General features: G+C 39.3%; 1 protein-coding gene across 1 annotated transcript in view; it reads right to left on the reverse strand.

The window, feature by feature from the left end:
- PTPRR (protein tyrosine phosphatase, receptor type R) overlaps positions 1-18,441 on the reverse strand; it is a 70,134-nt gene extending 51,693 nt beyond the window's left edge. Inside the window, exons 1-4 of the mRNA XM_026052803.1 lie at positions 18,334-18,441; positions 14,333-14,488; positions 6,929-7,039; positions 1,031-1,293 (exon numbers count right to left, since the gene is read on the reverse strand). Of these exons, the coding sequence (XP_025908588.1) occupies positions 1,031-1,293; positions 6,929-7,039; positions 14,333-14,488; positions 18,334-18,438 (635 nt within the window). The 5' untranslated portion in view covers positions 18,439-18,441. The remainder of the gene's footprint in view (positions 1-1,030; positions 1,294-6,928; positions 7,040-14,332; positions 14,489-18,333) is intronic.
- Positions 18,442-18,777: the final 336 nt, after the last annotated feature.

Raw genomic sequence — 18,777 nt, forward strand, 5'->3', positions numbered from 1 at the left:
GGCTCCTTTTCAGTCTGATTTTCCCTTCATATTTGCATTGTGCCTGTTCTTTCACTTATCTTCTGTGCAGGGCTGGGAGAGTTCACTTACACTGCTGCATGCTACGCTAGTTCTTCAGAGCACTGATGCTTTATGAAAGCTGCCTGCAGCCATCAGGCAAGAAATTATATAGGTTTCTAACAGAGGAGAGACAGATGTCAGTGTGCATTCTCCTGTGGGAAGAATAACTAGTTTTATAAAGGGAACACTGGCCCAGTTCTTTAAAGGCAGAATGAGTGATTTTTGGCAATATTTGGTGCCTAAGTATTTCTTGAGCTGAGCACAAGTATCGATTTCTTTATTAATCACTTCTTTATCACAAAGTCTATAGGCTGTGGACTGTTCTATTCCCCTACCATTATGGGAAGCTGTGCTTCAGAAAGAAAATGATCTGAATAGGAAAATGGAAGCACTGTACAGGGATGACAAACACATTCAATTTGTGTAAATCTTGCTCCTTCTATGTTTCCCAAGGACTGAAATGTCTGATCTAGGAAAATCTGGGAATGACAAAATGTTTCTAAACTGTGGGTAGCTATAAACTCACTGGTCCTTTCCATTTTATTTTTTTTTCCCTTTTCCAAGGTGGACAGAACTATTCATTATCCCATTTCCATGCTTCTGGGAAACTGTTTGAACAGGAAAGAGAAAAAAGGCTTATCAGGCTCCCTGGCACTGTGGAACAACTTTGCTGGAGAAACGTAGTCAGCCTTTGGGTCCCCTCATCTGTATCTTCAGGGCAAAAAAGAAGCAGAAATCAAAGAAACTGAGAAATAAAATATTTGGGTAACTGCTGCAAAGGAAAAGAAGCAAATTCACAACAAGAATTCCAGTTATTCTGAACTCAAAGCCCCATATGAAAATAGGGAAATACCAATAAGATAAAGAGACTGAAACACCAAATCTGTTTGTTGACAGAAGAGCCACATCTCAAGTCACACAGCACAAGCACAGCAGAATAAATCCTGAGCATGCTGGGACACCATCCTACCTTTCCTGGAGCCCTACAGGTTTCATTCTGAAAGGAGACGGACTGGCAGGCAGAGGAGGTTTGAGCTCAGGAACGCATTGGCCTTGAGGGTCGACTACCACATTTACAACTTTGGGAGCCTGTTCAGGCTGGACCATGCTGTTGGTGGTCTTGTATTCAGACTGAGCTGTCTGGAGGGGAAGGGGTGAGAGGTGGATCTCCTGCTTCTTTTCCTTCTCTTGTCTCAGGGATAACTGGATCTTCTCCTTCAGTCTGTACAAAACCTACAGAAACAGAGAAGCAAGTCCATTCATTTTAATCCCAATTTCCTTGTAAACAAGGTAAGGAAAGCATCACAAATGCCAGGCGAGATCGCGATGCATGGTTTTCATTTCTAGAAGGTAATCCACAAGTTGTGTTACATGGCGCTTCCTGCAGCAGGATAAATATTTCCATTATAAAACCACAGCGCGTATGTGTGGGTGAGAGGGATTTTAATAATTCTCATTGTGAGCCAGGAATTATTTGCAATACCAGCAGCTGTATTATTAAAGACATAAAAAAACATGGAACAGGAGATAATGAACAAAAATCACCACAAAGAAAGAAATCTTAATAAAATAATTATAGAAAAAAATCAAAATTTTAACATGAGACAACAGCACAACATCAGATAGATGCTTGTGATATAGCTGTCTAATGATAACAGCTTCAATTTCTTTTATTGTATATGTTCTTTAAAAGTATTAGTAATTGCTTATGGAGCTAATACTTGAAGAGAATAACTACTATTTCTGTAATGGTAACCTGCTACTACTGTGTAATATCCCTAAAGTCTTTTTTTACCAAAAAACTGATAACATCCTTAAATAAACAAACACTCTTCCATAATAAAGCTGAACTTACATATAGCCTGTATAGCTATTTAAGGATCTGTGGCCATTGCAAGAAGTCTGTTTGGCAGTTACCCAAACAAAGATACCTAAAAACATGATTATATCAGGATTTTCAGCCCAGCTCCTATTATATGAACCTGATTATCTGCAGCAAGACCTTGAAGTCACACAGACAGATCCTACAATGAGCCCTGCTGCAAATCAGAGGTTCTTTGGTGGCCGTGGCCCTCTCAGCACTGGGTAAATGAACTTCATACCTCTCCCCTGAAGGCTGCGTGTGCCTGATGCGTTTGTTTTGTCAAGGATTAGTATTAGAGGTTTAGCTGGGACTTGACATAATGCCATTAGCAGTACACCCATTAAACAAGACTTAGCTGCATAAACCATCTGTTCATTCTGAAGAATTCTGAATTAAATTGTATGAATAAGATAAGCTGTTCTGGGCCATTACTTTGCAGAAAACCAAACAGGTATCAGTAAACAGAAAATAAGGCCTGGAAATATTTTAACCCTGTTTTCTCCCCAATGACAGGCTGGTCTCACTTGTTTCTGATAACCCCCAGACACAGAGCTCAGATATTCAGCTATAATAATGTATATTGGGGCAGAGTTTCTTCCTGTGGAGACCCAGGAGATTATGATTTTATGTTCTAAAAAAATGGGGACTAGTGTATTTCCTATCCTTTTTAATGCTCTACTATTAGAGCCTAGGAAAAAAAAGATAGCCAGTATCAAGTGGAAATAGAAAAGCGTTAAAGCAGCACATTTGATTTAAGAGCCAGAAACATTTCCTCAGAGAGGCTGGGGCAGTCTGTTTTTAAAGGAATTAAGGAAAAACAAACAGGAAACGGCCAAAAACACAGTGGCCAAGCCAGGCTACAAGTAACAGTAACTAGCCATTAAGAAGTCATATTTCAAATGATTACTGTTCATCTGCAGAGAAGAACAGTGGCCCCACTAAGGTCTCTGGGATGAAGAGATCGTGAAACAGTCACAGGGAGCAGCTGTGCTAGGGAACTTCTCTGCCTCTCAATATTTAGGGCATCTGGGACTATATAAGAAAATCTCACAGAAACTAAAGGCAAAAAATACTGTTCATGCTAATGAAAAGAAAGTTCTCCCTTGGCAAGCACTTTGTGACATGTGTCCGTGCGCTTGTCTCTGTAGGAGCAGTGCTGTAGTGTGTATGTGTATGCACATGGGAAGAAACCAACCAGCAAAATTTCCCTCAAACCCCGGGGAAAGGATGAAAGAACAAAAATGTGACAGATGTTGGTCACGTTGTTTAACGTGTTACTGGGAGGCATTTGGATACCCTGATGCTGCATGCCCTATAAAAAGTTCTGCAGAAGCAGAACAGAAGAATCCTGACAATGTAGGACTCGTTTATATACAAAAAATGCATTCTGATTTTAACTCTTACTTTTCCTTATTTCAGTTCAAACAACTTAAAAACTCTCCCAAGATGATTACATGATTAAATTATGTATCTTTGATTTTACACTAATTCTTTAAATTGGTAAAGTTGAAGTTGGTGGGCTGTTAACATATCAGTTGCACATATTCTATAATCAAAGTGCTTTCAGAAATCCTGCACCATTTTATGAATCCTAAAAACCTGTAAATTTACAAACAAATGATAAGTCATGTGAGAAACAGTAGGCTGAAATGCTTTACTGTTATTCAATATTCTTCTTGCTAAAGAAATTCCAAAATACATTGATCATAATTTATAAGACATTAGAACCATTAATAAAAAAATGCATCTCTCAAAATGTGTTGACCTAAAAAGCTCCTATTTTTCATTTTCAATGAAAAAAACCTATTTTTTGAAAATTAAAATTTTCAGTGGGCAAAATTTAGACATGTAAAACATTTAGAAAAGCCTCTCATTACAACCAGACTGAGTTGAGTTATAATATGTAACAGGTAATTCCAGACTACTCACAAGGTAGCTACGCATACCAGAATATGTACAACAGGATATGCAAACATATCAAAACAGGCTAAATTAATGAGAAATGTAAATAGTAAATAATTTAATCCACCATCAAATTTAGTTTTAGGTATTAAATTTCCAACTCCATCTCTATAAAACAAAAAAGTGCAGAGACTTACTGTTCACATGGGAGCATTTAAAATAATTACTCTTAATTAGCACCTTTCTTGGCATATGTTATAAATGATGTATGACATTCCCAGTGGAAGCGAGGGCCTGGTCAGGAGTGCTGACAGGGATAGCAATGGGCTGCCTGTTGACCTCTGCTTATGATGCAGCCCCCCGGGACGCCAGAGGTTCATATATCCTGACAGCAAAGGCCAGATGAGTAAATAGGCAGCACAGCTCCAGAGGTGCCATTTACAGGCCTGAATTTAGCTCATGGGCTGCTGTAACTCAAGCCACAACAATATCCTGCACTGGAGATTTTTTGATGTAATAAAGGCCAGGTATTAGCTTTCCTAGTACTTTTACGAGTTATTAAATTCCAGGCGAATATTAAGAAAGCTAATGGCTGTTAATGCAGTGCTCTCTCAGTTGAAAAACTGTGCAGGGAAGCATCATCATCTTTCAAACCCAGTTAAAAGAAAAGGCTTTATATTTTACAATTTCTGTAATAATTTCATAAAGCAAAGAACTAACACCAACAATTCAGCTGGCTGACACTAACCACTGTGGATCATCATTATAATACTAGTTATCTTCTATTTCTTAATGTAAGGGACACTACCTTAGTATCCAGTAGGATGACCTACTGCTATTGGAACCTTAATTAATGATCTCACATGGTCACTAAAGAAACCAGAGCTACTTCAGATCAAGTTGAATACTTTGCCCTAAATCGTAACCATGTGACAGACTGGGACCTCTAAATGCTGAATTCCTATTTTCCACAAAACTGCCATTCTGTCACATGTAAAGTGAGATTAAAAACAATGTGAATGGTTTGCTAGGCTTATAGATGGCGCAAACTCCATGTATCAGCAGGTCCAAGCAAAATCTGAGACAGTTTCACTTTGGCATGGTCTAAACTTAGTGGCAGTGTGTCTAGGAAAGATGTGTAGTGCACCAGTGAGGGGACAGAAAGGCGGATGCCGGCAGAAAAGATCACAGCGTATGTATCTGTAAGGGGGGTTCAAGACGTCTGCTAGTCCTTCCCTCTGCCCGACCTCTGAAATCAGCTCTCCCCAAGCTATTCCTGACACATGCCCATCTAAAACCTCAGCTGATGACCACTCAAGAGCTGCCCCAGGCAACGCACTCCAGCGCGCAGTGACTCCATTTGACTGAATCTCCCCTTCAACTGTATTATTTCCCAGTGGACAGAGCACTGCCTTCCCCCCTATCTCAGCCTTTGAAAACTTTCCATATTTGAGAACATGTTTCTCCTTGGTCTTCTTTCCTCTGTAATAAATAAACCAAATTCTTCTGTTTCTTCTGTATCTTTGACCATTCTTCCATTCTCCTCCCTGCTGGCTCACATCACTTCAGAAGTGTGGTATCCAAATAAACCCACACAGCAAGATACAATGCTATAAACCACATTATTACCAGAGCCAGGTGATGTGGACTTAAAGATCCTATCCTCACTTACACATCCCAGGACAAGGACTCTCATTTTTGCAGCGCTGTGGTGTTACTGATTGACCTGAGTGTGTGCCTTGCCGTACTGCAAGACCTTTCCCATGGGACCACTGCTTCCCCACGTACTTCCTACATTTTATTTGTGCACCTGATTAGAGCTCTTGTCCCTCCTGAGCAGCATTCACTTTCCCTCACATCTTTCTTTACTATACCAAGATAATTTAAAATTCTGATCCTGTTCTCTGTGAGGGTTAAAGCTCCCAGTACCATCATATTCCAAGAAGTCCATAAAAATATTGTGTGGCACTAGGATGAAATCAGACGCTGCTTCCTATGTTTCAGCTTAACAGTCAGTAATAACTTGTGTTCTGTTTTCCTGAAACAAAAAAGTTTTACTTTCAGAGTTGCTCTGCTATCATGGAAAGAGATGGCATGGAGAAATGGAGTTGAGTAGGAGGTAGAAGTTACATAAAAGAACAATTTACGTGAGAAAATAAATGCTTTTAAAATCATAAGAAGACTTTACAAGTTTAAACAAGATTTTGTTATAGATGTGATTATTTACAAAAATCTTCACTTTAAAGGCTGTTTTAAGATCATAAATGGGAAAATCATCTTGGTTACAGAAAACTAAAGGTGTTTGAAAGCAAAATATCTTAAAAGATCCCATGAGACTATGAGTCCAGAAGTGCTGAGAATTATCACAGAATTCAGCAAACTCTTAAATTTATGCACCACAGCAGAAAAATACAATTCAGAGAAGATTCTATCTGAGACACAACATAAGGAAAATGCAAAAATTCATTCAGTGGTGGTAGAGGCTTAGTCAAGCCCTACATGTCCTTGCACAGTTCACTTTCAGAGCATTACACATACGACTAATGCCTAGAAAACTGGCTGCTGAAGTCACATGATGTGAATGTCAATGAATGTCATGGTCACTCTGTGACTTATTACTCATTTCAGCTTAAAATTCATATTTTCAATATATGAATACTGACTTTCTGTGTCTCTTCTTCTCTCTCTCAAAATATATAACCACTGTGCACTGACAATATTGTGGCATTGTTTTTATTATCCCATAAAACTGAAGTAGTGTAGGCTGAAGTGATTTCAGGGATCCCGGGACCTTAATAAAAGGTTGAGAAGTCATAAGTCAAGTCACCACAGAGTTATTTTGCAGAGTTAAGTGGCCATTATTTATTCGTACAGCTTCCTTCTAGTTACCCTTTTCTGTTAGACTCAAAATGGAAAAAGTAGTATATTTCTATTACTCATCAAGCTTTGGATTCACAGCATTGTGAGAATGACCAATTGTTCCCTTGCAGCTGAGCTTTTGACAGCTTTGTAGAAATACTTTTCTTATAAAGAATGTATGACTCTATCCTTCAGACAGAGAGAAGCACTAAGAACAAGAAAACAGGTAAAAAGCATACTTACCATTAAACAAGTTACGAGAATGACAAAGATGCTGAGAAATATGACAACTGCATAAAATCCTTCTTTGCTCCAGAGTTTGTCTGCTTCACGCTGGCCTTGCAAAACATTTTTCTTTATTAAGCAATAAAAAAGGAGAGAAGGAAAGAAGAAAAGTTACACAGTAGTGTGCGCAGATGAAGCAGCTCTTGTCAGGCATTAATCATCTTCCTTAGCTTCATTGCAGTTCACATTGCAAAGTATACAACATTTATGGTGAATGCTGCCATTCCCACACCTACCTTAGCTAATGAGCACGCTGGCTGCACCGTATACGTGTGACATCAGAATCCTAACACTAGGGAAGATGATCCCAGATCTTCTTGGTGACTGCTGAAATGATCTTCCTACACAAGCAATGGGCTGGTTTAAGGTAAGCAAACAAGACTCACGTTCTTTCTTGGAAACTACCTGGCTCATCAGGCAATAGGGCATTGCTCTTGCGTGGGCTGGGGAAACTGCTCACACTGTCTTTTTCTCTGTGCTGCTTATCTGCTGCCCCACCACCCACACGTAGCCTCTGAACTGTTTACACTTCACTCAGACGTGAGAACAGGTGATTTGCCAGTTGCCTTCACAAGCCAAGAAGCTCTGGCCCTGTAACCTTTAGAATATGTACATGAATATATATATATAAAGATAAAAAAACCCTGATTTGCTGAAAATAATCTCATTATTCATATATCTGCAATTCTGAACGTGCTTTATCTTCTTCAGGTTTCTGCTGTTACTACATTCCTAAAGAGCTCTGCATACTAAAATTTGCAGAACACATAGAGAATATGAAATAATAAGAAGTTTTAAAGTATTTTTTTGGCCTTATTGCAGTGCGGGGACTTGCTTGAGCTATGAAATTACAAGGATTTCACTATATTTCCAAATAGAAATATGATAATAGAAACAAAGCAGATGTATTCTTATTCTAACTGCTTTACAGTTTTTAGGATAAAATATATATTCTTGCAACTAAAGGATTCCAAGACAGAAATTCAGTCTTTTTTTAATTGTGTATTTCTAGTACAGTTGTCAGAGTGAGCAAAACAACTTCCTTAAATTCCAATTTCTACTGTAAATGTTCAAGGTCTCAGTGCTTCTCTTTCATAAGAAACTTCCTAGGGAATTGAAGCCTGGCAACTTCAATTAAACTTATATTTTAATTGAGTGAGTTGTCTTCTCTAGGAATTCATCTCAAGACAGCTAGTGTGAATTACGAATGTGCTCTTTTTTCTTCTCTGGGGATATTGCATAGGAACCCTTGGAGTCACCCAATCTCCACAGAGGAATGAGTCTCTCCAAGTTAAGTAGCTCTCTGCACCTGGGCCACTGCAGAGACCCTCCAGTACTTAACTGTACTTAACGTGTATGGTTCCTCCTCAGAAGGCTGCTTTGCCACCGATTAACTTGTTCTTTTGAGCTGTCAATGTATCAAGCAAATTCCTTGTGCCCACGAACACCCCAAACATACCTGATATAATTGAATTTGTGCATTAAGGACTTTCAAGGAGCAGCATGGCTTGGGAAATGGAGTAAAGGCTGACAAAAATGCACTGCCTGCTGTGGCACTGGCTTACTCTGTGCTTCTTTTAAAAAAGGGCAGTACAATGTTGATTATATTTTTGTGCAGTTTACAGATCACACTGCCACAAAATACAAACACATAGAGAAGTACTTGATAGCATGGTTAATTTATAAACCTGCTTGTTAAAAAAACCTACAAACATACATATAATTAAAGGTTGGCTGCACTAGAACCAAAAGCATCTATAAATAAGAGTGTTTTGGAAGCCACAGTACCAGGGACCAGAATGGAAATGCTTTACTCCCTGCTGCTGAACCACAGAAACTGACCTTGTGAAAATAGGGTGACTATTTGAGTGCACAGTGTTCACAATCTGGGCATAAAACCGCAAAGTATCCATAGCTTGACAAGGATTATAAAGTCCTCTCTGTAGCGGGCAACTTTAAAAAAAAAGGGCTTTCAGTTATTACGGAAATCTTGCCATACAAGACTGTGTTCACAGCACATACATTGTGTTCACGGGAAAGGACTCGGGTCCTAACATTGCCACCAGGCCCAGCACTGCAGCTGTGGGGCACTCAGGGCTCTTGCTGGAGGTCATGGGAGCAGCAACTGCAGCCCTGGCCCATTAGCTCTAAGCCAACTGGTTGGCCCTGGGCTGGTTTCATGATGGCTCTCCAGTGTTTCAGATCTCTTAGGAGGAAATTTGGATAAAAAAACAAGAGTTGAAGGAGAATTGGCTGTGCTGACCATTTGCGATTATTTTTTTTTAATTCTTCACTGAAAGAACAAACACACCAGAAGATAAATGAAGAGCGAATAGGACTTTTTACACAACGAGTGAGAGACGGTTAATTAGCTGCACTTCACTGATGTCACAAAGACTTTGTATTTTACACACAACTATATGCTTTATGCACCCAATTGGGCCCAAAAGAAATAATCTCTATGATATACTTCTGTTCAGGGCATATTTACCCTGATTTGTCATTCTAAAAATCAATTTCAATGAATATTAACCAGTAATCTAGAAAAAAAAAGTGTATCTCTAACATATCTGACATACAATTCTGAAATACTGAAGTAGCACCTTTACTTAACTAATGAAATCTCTCCCTGTGGTCTAACTGAATAGCATTCAGCATAGCAAAAGCCTTGCTTGCTCTCTAATGATTGAAGGGTCTGTGACCTACAGTAGTTGAGTCACTTCATTTCCGTGATAAGAAACTGCCATCTGAAATGTTACAGCTACTAATTCAGAACTTTGTTCCTAAGTCTGAGAGACTTGATAAGATGGAAAACAGCTGCTATGCTCATTCAAAACGGCTAACGCCCTAGAAACATAAGCAGGACAGCCCAAATGCTAAAGAAAAAGCAAATGGGAGAGGGAGCTTCTGCCCACAATGACAGGCTCCGAGCTTCCAGCATGGCAATGTGTTCTGTCTAAATTGATTTATGTTACTTCTTATTTCTCTCACACAGATAGGAAATTTTTACTGCCTGAGAACCAAGCAAGGCTTAGAGATAGATTTTGAGGAGCGTGAATGTGCCAAGCAAACAGAGCAGACGAATAAACTAAAGCTGAGCTGCAAAAAGCCACAGCTGGTGAAGGCAGGAGGGAACAGGGCAGCAGGAGCGCTGACCAGGGAGATCTTGTAGCGCCGGCAATTTCAGCCTCAGGAGGAAGGCTCAGCACTGCCATACACCAACCCCCAGTGTCTGAGTCCATCCTCTAAGAAGTCTTCACAATCAGATGAGTCATTTAGGCAGAATTATTTAAGGAGTTTCAATTCAGTGTTTAAACTGTGGAAGAATCAATGCATTTAAATAATCATATGCTATTGCGAACCTTATTTAAGACTGCCTACATAAGTGTCTGTTTCACTAAACTAAACTGGAATGTGTGTAGAAAAATGATTTTTTTGTAAACATTTTTCTTTCAAAAACAGACATTAAGGATACACACTGGGCCCTCTGGTCTTATGATGCAAACCTAATGCACTATTTCTACATGCAAGTAAAATGAGCAGCCAGCTCTTGATAATAACAAGGGAGACCTTGACCTGAAGCAGTCACTGTAAAACCTGAGACTGGCAGATGCTGCCAAGATACGAGGAGCTGCCAGGAGGGGGAAGTCTTCACTGGAAGAAAGGTGAGTTTCTAAGTTGGGTTAGTTAACCCCAATTAGATCCTCAGACTGAAACGACAATGAAAGCAAGGCAATTTATGAGGCCAGATGAAAACTCACAGAGAGCTGGGCGCTGAACTTGCTCATACTGAGTTATCCAAGTTCATACTGGAGAGTTTTGTCTTTTCTGCTATTTTAACTATTCTAAGTAAGGCATATTAGGAAAGTTTTCCAAGTTAATTCATTCTCCCCATCAGGGCAAACATGGAGAAGAACTGGTGACCTCTCCAGTTTCTAGGACACTGGGGAAAAGCCACTTCCTGTCTTCCATGTCGAAGCCTCCTGAAAGACCCTATTGCCAAAGTCACTTTGTTTCACAAGAGTTCTTGCCGTCCACACCAGTATTCAGCCTAGCTTGTGTGTGTGATAGAACACTGTGAGTTCGTGTTGTGCTGGAGGCTGAGAGGCCTGCAGGGGAGCCAGGCTCCTCATCACGGGGCCAACCTGCTTACGTGAGCAGTGAGGTGACTCCTGACTGCTGTTGCTGTGTCCTTGCTCTCCCCGGGCCCCTGTGAGGCTCCCTCTGCCATCACAGAAACACATCCCCGTTCTCTGCTTTGCCTCTTTGCAGGCTGCTGTGATTTCTAAGGAATGGGTTTTGATCACTAATCCTTGCACTGACTCTAGCGTTGAAGTGAACGATTAGTTCCTTTGATTCTGTCGCTGACAGAAGTTAGTACCTTGCGCTTCAAAGCCACACTGTAAAAGCTTTGTGTTAAGGAGGGTGCAATTGCACATTTTGGGATTGCTTTCTTTGGAATAAACTATCAAATGGGAAATTCTCCTTCACACAACATCCCCAGCTCGCACTTAGCTTGCTTCACAAAAGGTGGTAACCCTTTATTTTACTTACGATAACTCCAGCTATTTTTGTTATCCAAAGCCACTTCAAGTCTGGTTCTATTCTGCTCATCTCTAAAACCAATGGTATTTTCTTTTTTACTCTGAGAACAGTTTTAAGGCTTTAGGAAATCAAATTTACCCATACCATAGTAAAATGGATTTCCTTGGTCATTGAATTTAATACCATATACAAACAAGCAATAGCTCAGTAGCTTTTTGTTCTAAGAATGTCAGCATTGCCATACACCACAGATGAGAACACAATGCTAAATTCCACTTTAAACACAGTCTTTAGACCATAATAAAAAAGCAGATGCTACAACAACAGGAGGACATGGGAAAGGAATGGACCTATGGAAGGGATTGCCATTGCCCTGCATCCCTGAAGTGCCAGAGACTCCATTAATTTAAACTTCCACATTCCTGTCCTTACACATCCCATTCTGCAGCAGGCAGCAAAGAGCTCTAGTGCTCCTTACAGAAGAGGCATATAGGAAATCTGCTTTCCCAGCTACTGCATAATAAGAAATTAGGATATGAATTTTGAGACAGAAAATTTAACTGAACCAATAGATGGAAACTGGCAAATTATTACTGGAATGAATGGAAATATATTTCCAGTCACCTACATCCACTGGGAGTTTTGCTATTTAAGACACCATATGTTGAAACTTCAGGGAGACAGCTTTGTTCTTGCACCCAAATTTTCCTGTAAAATCTTGGGAAAATTTCTTGAGATAAGGACAATCTCCTTCACAATTAACTCTCTACAATTGAATGTCTAGCTTAAGCTAGAAAGAGTCAACCAAGCAATCTCAGAAGAGGTATCTGAGAGACTGAATCAATTGCCCACTGAACGTGTCTCTTACCCTCTGTTTACAGAGAAAATTGTCTTTTAATTTTTAGGTATATATTATATATATTATATATACACTATATATATATACACACACTATATATATATATATTTGAAATAAACAGTTAAAATATAAGATGAACTCTTAACATCTCTGTCAGTCACTCACCTATAAAGACAAGGATAATAATTATTTTCGGCACAGAGTGTTAGCATATGTACAATCCTGATTGTGAAGCTTTTGGCCATTGTAATGGAAGACTGCACAGATCTATTAGCTAAAGAATTAATTAGAATTAGTAGCTAAGAAATGCACAAAACTGGTAAAATTATATGTTAAAGCTATGCCTTTCTGTGGCTGTAATTATATCTCTTTTCAAAGATTTATGTCTTGACGTTTGCCATTACTTTGCTCAGCATGATTTGTTCTTTGGGCAAGTTGGGTGAAGAGTAAATAATTGGTAGCAAGTAAAGGTTATATGTAGCTGTATGCAACATATATGCAAGCTTACTCAGGCAAACAGTTTATCATGATCCAAAGGGAAGATGTATTAGCGTGAAGTTGCATAATTTTTGCAGAATCAGGGTCTCAGCTTTATAAAGTACTAGCAATTGAAATAAAGACTTTATATTCAAATAATCGTTTTTTTCTCCAACAGTGCTAGCTAGTATCAGTATACAAAACTTTTATTCAACGTGTCATCTTTTTCTAAATGATTCATTTTAAAGGTTGCTGACGAGAGATATAAAGACCTGAATTGACATCTGGGCAGAACCGCTCAGCTTCATTTTCTATCAAAACTGCTAAAAAGCTGAGAACTTCCTCATTGTGATAGAAGCAGTCTGCTGTAGGGCATGGAGAAGTGTATTAAAGAGATCTTGCTTTTTATTGCATTTTTCATACTGAAGACAGATTCTTAAACAGAGTTAGAATACTTAAAATGAGCAATGAACTTCCAGTGCATAGAAGTAGAGAACACAACGGTCAATACTAAGGCAGTGATAGCTTGAATATAGGTTTTTATGTAGAAAAGCATGAACTCTTACCTGTAGGAGGAATCACAGCCTATCATAACCTCTCTTTATTTTCCTCCACTTTTTTTTTTTTTACAAATAAATATCTCCTCTGTAAAATGACAGCTTCCCTAAAAAACACTCATTCTTGATGATATTTGAAATTACTCTGCATACTGAGTTTAAAGGACTTAATATTCAGCTAAGGGCTCCTAATATGCCAAATAAAATGCAATGTAATGTGTATTTGTCATGTACATAAGCTCTGTTACTTCCTTTCCTAAAGGAAAGTTTGTTTTGTTGTGCCTATGTCAGTCCCAAATTAAATGTACATCTCACTGACAATGTCAGGAACACTGTGGAGACAGCAGTTCACTTTCTGCTTTGAAACAGATTTGCTTTCAAAATAGAAGTGGTCATATGAATGACAGTTCAAGTTTTACTTACATTTTATTTATGTTTTTTGGGGTAGGTATATGAAAGAAAAGAAAACTAAAACTTCAAAATTTCTCACTTCTCTTGACATCAGAAAGAAGCAGGATAAATTGTGCCAACTCAATTTTCTGAAATCATGCCAGACCTGTTCTCCAGGTAACTAGGTAGAGCTGCTCACTCTCCAAGTCTTCATGCTATTTACCTTTTTACTGAAGCTGTCTTACCTGTCAGCCCACGCAAAAAAAAGACCAAAAGTTGTTGGGCTCACATCCTTTTAGGCAACTGATGCATGCTGACGATCAAAACCCTGCTTTCAGTGGTAGCTGAGCTGTGTGAGAGCACCTGGACCTTAAAAGTTCAAATAGCCTAACAAAGCATTATTATTATTATAATGCTGTCTTCTTAGTTTATACATTTCCTTCCAAATCCATGGGAACCTTAGCCTGAGAACTACCACATATATAAGAACTGCCAATCTGTAACAAACTGCAGGTTAGGAAAGTGGTAACCTACCTCGGGGGAGACCTCCGTTATTCCAAACTGCGATAAAGTCTGGTGCAAAATGTTGATGTTCAGTGAACGCAGCACTTCTTCAGATGGGAGTGCTTCAGAAATACCTGGCTTTCTGTTCACTGGGGACACAAACAGTTCCACACAGTTCTTCTTCCCCTAGAAAAATAAAATAACACAGAATCACAAGATGGGTTTGAAACTAGATAATCTGTGCTATTTATAGATTATAACCATATTTCCAGAAATGAAACCAAGAAATAGAAAGGCTGCAACTTGCTCTGTGAAGACAGCATACCTTATTCCCCCTTTTCTTTTTTAATTCTAGATGTCCGTGAAAGAAAAAGCAAATACCATAGGCGTACACGATGCTTTGCCCCATGCACTGTTAACAGTGTTCCCTCTTCCCAAGTCTAGTACCATTAACAAGACAGATAGCAGTAACTTTGTGAGGGGGGCACATAGGATGATCCAGGAGGGATTTTAACAGCACAACCCTTTTTTAGACACTTGTGCTTAAACAGGAATGCTTAGTATAATGCTATTTAGAAAGAACTGCTTTCTAATCCTCGGTCAACACATTGCAGATACCCACTACCACAAAGTATAATCCCTTTTTAGTCCTCTGCAGAGTAACTCCTTACGATGAAATGAAAGGACCAGAAAAGTTTTGTTTATTTTCAGTGGGTAGGCCATGATAAACTAGAACAGCATTTCTCTTTCTAGCAGAGAGCTCAGACATCATGTGGCAATGCTCCAGACACTGCTGATGTCCCCACAGGGTGTGTGGACCTACGTTAATTTGGGGTAACCTGTAGGTGGCTGTGATGTTGAGTCTGTGCTCTCAACAGTGCTGCATGCAAGGTAGGTGCAGAGTTAAACCTGCGCTGCTCCCTCTGATTCCACTGGGCTGATTATTTGTGGTTTGTTTTAGGGGAAGGGAGAAATAAATTCAAGTAGAGATAATCCTGATTTCTCACCCTGCCTTCCCTCTCCCTTTCAATGTGCATCCTCCTTTTTACTTGAGTTAAGGAAAAGACATCTTTCACTATTCATAAAACATGCTGTTAGATCATTCTCACATGTCCCACTGGCCCGTTTTCTTGGTAGGATTGATAAGGATATTGCCTACCAGTGGGACTTGGCATTTTTCAATAGGGCTTCTTAGATCAGCAGAGTTATTAGAAGTGAAAACAGATCTACGCTCAGACAGTGTCAGTTGATGGGCAAAGTTTTCTTGTCATGCTGAAGGAGCTGATTTGACACTAAAGTCTCTGATGGGGAAAGTAGCAGGATCCAGGCATCAGTGGCAGACACAAGGCAAGGCTTGCTGAGGAAGCAAAATTTCCAGGGTTTTGTGCCTCCTCTGGTTAGGAGTTCCTCGGCCCATTAAAAGGCCTTTACAAGAGCCATTAAGGTTATCTCCAAAGCCAGTGAAGAGAGACTGGCATCGCTGAGGGTGACTTAATCCATCTTAAGATAATCAGGATCTATGTCCCCTCAGTGTCTCTTCTCGTCCTCCAGTTCCTTCCTTGTTATTTCCTTTAGAGGGAGCCTAGATGTGATGTTGGACCAAGCTAAAAGTGGGATGAGATGAATTTTAATGTGCCTTACTTGTGTGCCAGCTGGCACACTGGAGGAACTGTTTCACTCTGGAAGGATGCAATGTGTGAATAAGGTTTCCTGAGCTGTATTTTTTACCTTTGTTAATTTTGACTTTCTTTGTGCAACTTTTAGACCAAACGGAACAAACACATCCTGTTGCATTGCTCCTTGCTTCATTAGAAGACACAGTAATTCATAGCAGCCTGGAATGCTGTCATGGATGGCTGTGTGCTTTTCAGGAAAGTTAGGCCAGGAAGGTGAGCTGATGGAGCTGCTCTTTATGTGAGAGGGCTACTGGAGTGTATTGAGCTTTGCCTAGCAGTGGTTGAAGACTGAGTTGAGAACTTATGGGTGAGGATTAAAGCACTGATGAGCATTGGTGAGCATTGATAATTTTTTGATACAGATGGTGGAGGAGCCACCGAGGAGAGGACCTTGTACTAACAAAAAAGGATTGTTTAAAGATGAGAGGGTTGAGGGTATCTTTGGCTTCAGTGATCATGAAATGGTGGAGTTCAGGATTCTGTAATGAGGAAGCAATACATATGATCACCAACCTGCACTTCAGGAGAACAAACTTCAGGGGCCCACCCACCAATCCCAAGGGTGAGAAGGAAGCAGGGGGTCCAAAAGAGCTGGTTAATATTCAAAGAGCTGGTTAATATTCAAGGATCACTTGCTCCAAGCTCAAGATCAGTGCATCCCTATGATTAAGAAGTCAGGCAAAGAGGGCAGGGGACCTGCATGAATGAGCAAGGAGCTCTTGGCAAAACTCAAACAGAAGAAGGAGGTATACAGAACATGGAAAAAGGGACAGGCCACTTGGGAGGAATATAGGAATGTTGCCAGAGTATGAAGGAATGCAATGAGGTAGGGTAAGACCCATTTGGAATTAAATCTGGCAAGGGATGTCAAGTCAACAAGAAAGGCTTCTTCAAATACATCAGTAACAAAAGGAAAGCTAGGGAAAATGTGGGTCTGCTGATGAATGGGGTGAGTACCCTGGTGACAAAGGACACAGAGAAGGCAGCATTTCTGAATGCCTTCTTTGCTTTAGTCTTTATTTACAAGACCTGCTCTCAAGAAACCCAGATCTTGGAGACAAGAAAGTCTGGAGAAAGACGGAATTTACGTTGGTCAAGAAGGCTTGGGTTAGAAATCATTTAGGTAAATTCGACATGAACAAATCAGCGGAATGCACCTGCCCAGTGCTGAAGGATGATGCAGATGTTATTGTGTGTTTCTTCTTTGTAATTACATAATTTTCATGGAGTATAATAAAAAATTACTATTTTATTTGCTACATTAAAACATGTCCCCCTCAGCTGTGCAATATTTCTCATATAATTGTGCTTTTGTCTGAGTATGCCTTTCTGTCTTTCGTTTTGGTTCATGTAGAGGACAAAGGAAATTCAGCATCACTTGTCATAAATGAGTGACATCTCCAGTGAACACGAAAGGGACTGCATTGCAAACCTATTGATCTTTTCTTCTATACATCTTGTGTGATCCTTCCTCACCAGAAAATATTTGAAGGAGTTTTAAAATTCTTTTTGATGTATACAGTCCTAACAAGCTATCAAAGTAGGAAATCCTTTTATGCTGAACCTGTCAGTTTTCTTTACTAATATTCAACCCACATGTAGAATAAAATAAGTAACTCTCCCCAGTGCATCATGAATTGAACACTACCAACAAACACGTGATATTGCTTTTTTGTTTCTTTGTTTCAAGGCAAAATTGTCAAAAAAAAGACAACCATGTTCATGCTTTATGCTCTTAACAATGCACAAAAATACACAAAAAATACAGTGAAAATTATTTTTTAAAAATCTTCCTTGTTGGGAACAAATTTTTCACTATCTTTAGCTAACATGATACCTTATTCTGCAAGATAAACTTCTGAGCACAGGTTGTTACAACAGAATAGCAAAACATGAATATTAATGTTGTTGGAAGACATTTGATTTAGTAATGGAGAATCTGAGGGTAAATTGTGAAGGTGCCTTAGAAAGGCAGTCACATGTATTTTGTGATCAAGATGCACACTACTGATAGAAAAAGCATGAATAAATGTCTCTTAATGACTGTGCTGTAAAACTGCACAGGAATGAAAACAATTGAACTTATTCTAGCAATAGGCAAATGCTCGTGAGCAAGGAGCATGGAAAAGCAGATTTATCTGACATGTTTTCTCTACACTGTAACTAAGCACAGTTTCATTTCAAGAGAACTTTTAAATCATTGTTAATGGAGATCTATATTTTTTTTTTGCAGGAGTAGTGGGGAAATCTTTTTCTGTCTTATTATTGCACTTTGCCATAATGTTTGGAAAATTCATTTAAGATGATCCAAAACAACCAGGTCGTTTTTGTTCTAGGCAGCCCTTTGGTACTTACAATGAGCCTGTTGATGTGAACTTGCTGGGGTAACAGTCCCAACGCTGCAGCCACTCCTTGACGAAATATCCGAAGCAATGTGATATTCAGCTTGTTTACATCCATTTGCAGTGTCTGAAAAAGAAAATCAGTTCAAAGGAGCTCCTTGCTGAACACATTCAGTTCTCAAGATGACTGGCATCTGTGACTCTCAGTATTTTTTTCCCAGAATGATAATCTGTGCAGTTTACTGGCATTTGCAATAAAGAACAACTCCAAAGGAAAAAAATTAAGCAACCTAAGTGCTGATCCTTAACAGTACAACCTCTCCTTAAACACATACAAAATAAATTCCAGAAGTTTTAGATAAATTCCTCATTGAAATTATGGTGTTCAAGATAGCACAAGTATTACCTAAAGAAAAGGTCAAGCATTAAATACCAATTCACTTTTAAAGAATACTGT

The sequence above is a fragment of the Nothoprocta perdicaria genome, unplaced genomic scaffold (assembly GCF_003342845.1).
Source record: "Nothoprocta perdicaria isolate Ctin4 unplaced genomic scaffold, notPer1 scaffold_91, whole genome shotgun sequence".
Lineage (NCBI taxonomy): Eukaryota > Metazoa > Chordata > Aves > Tinamiformes > Tinamidae > Nothoprocta > Nothoprocta perdicaria.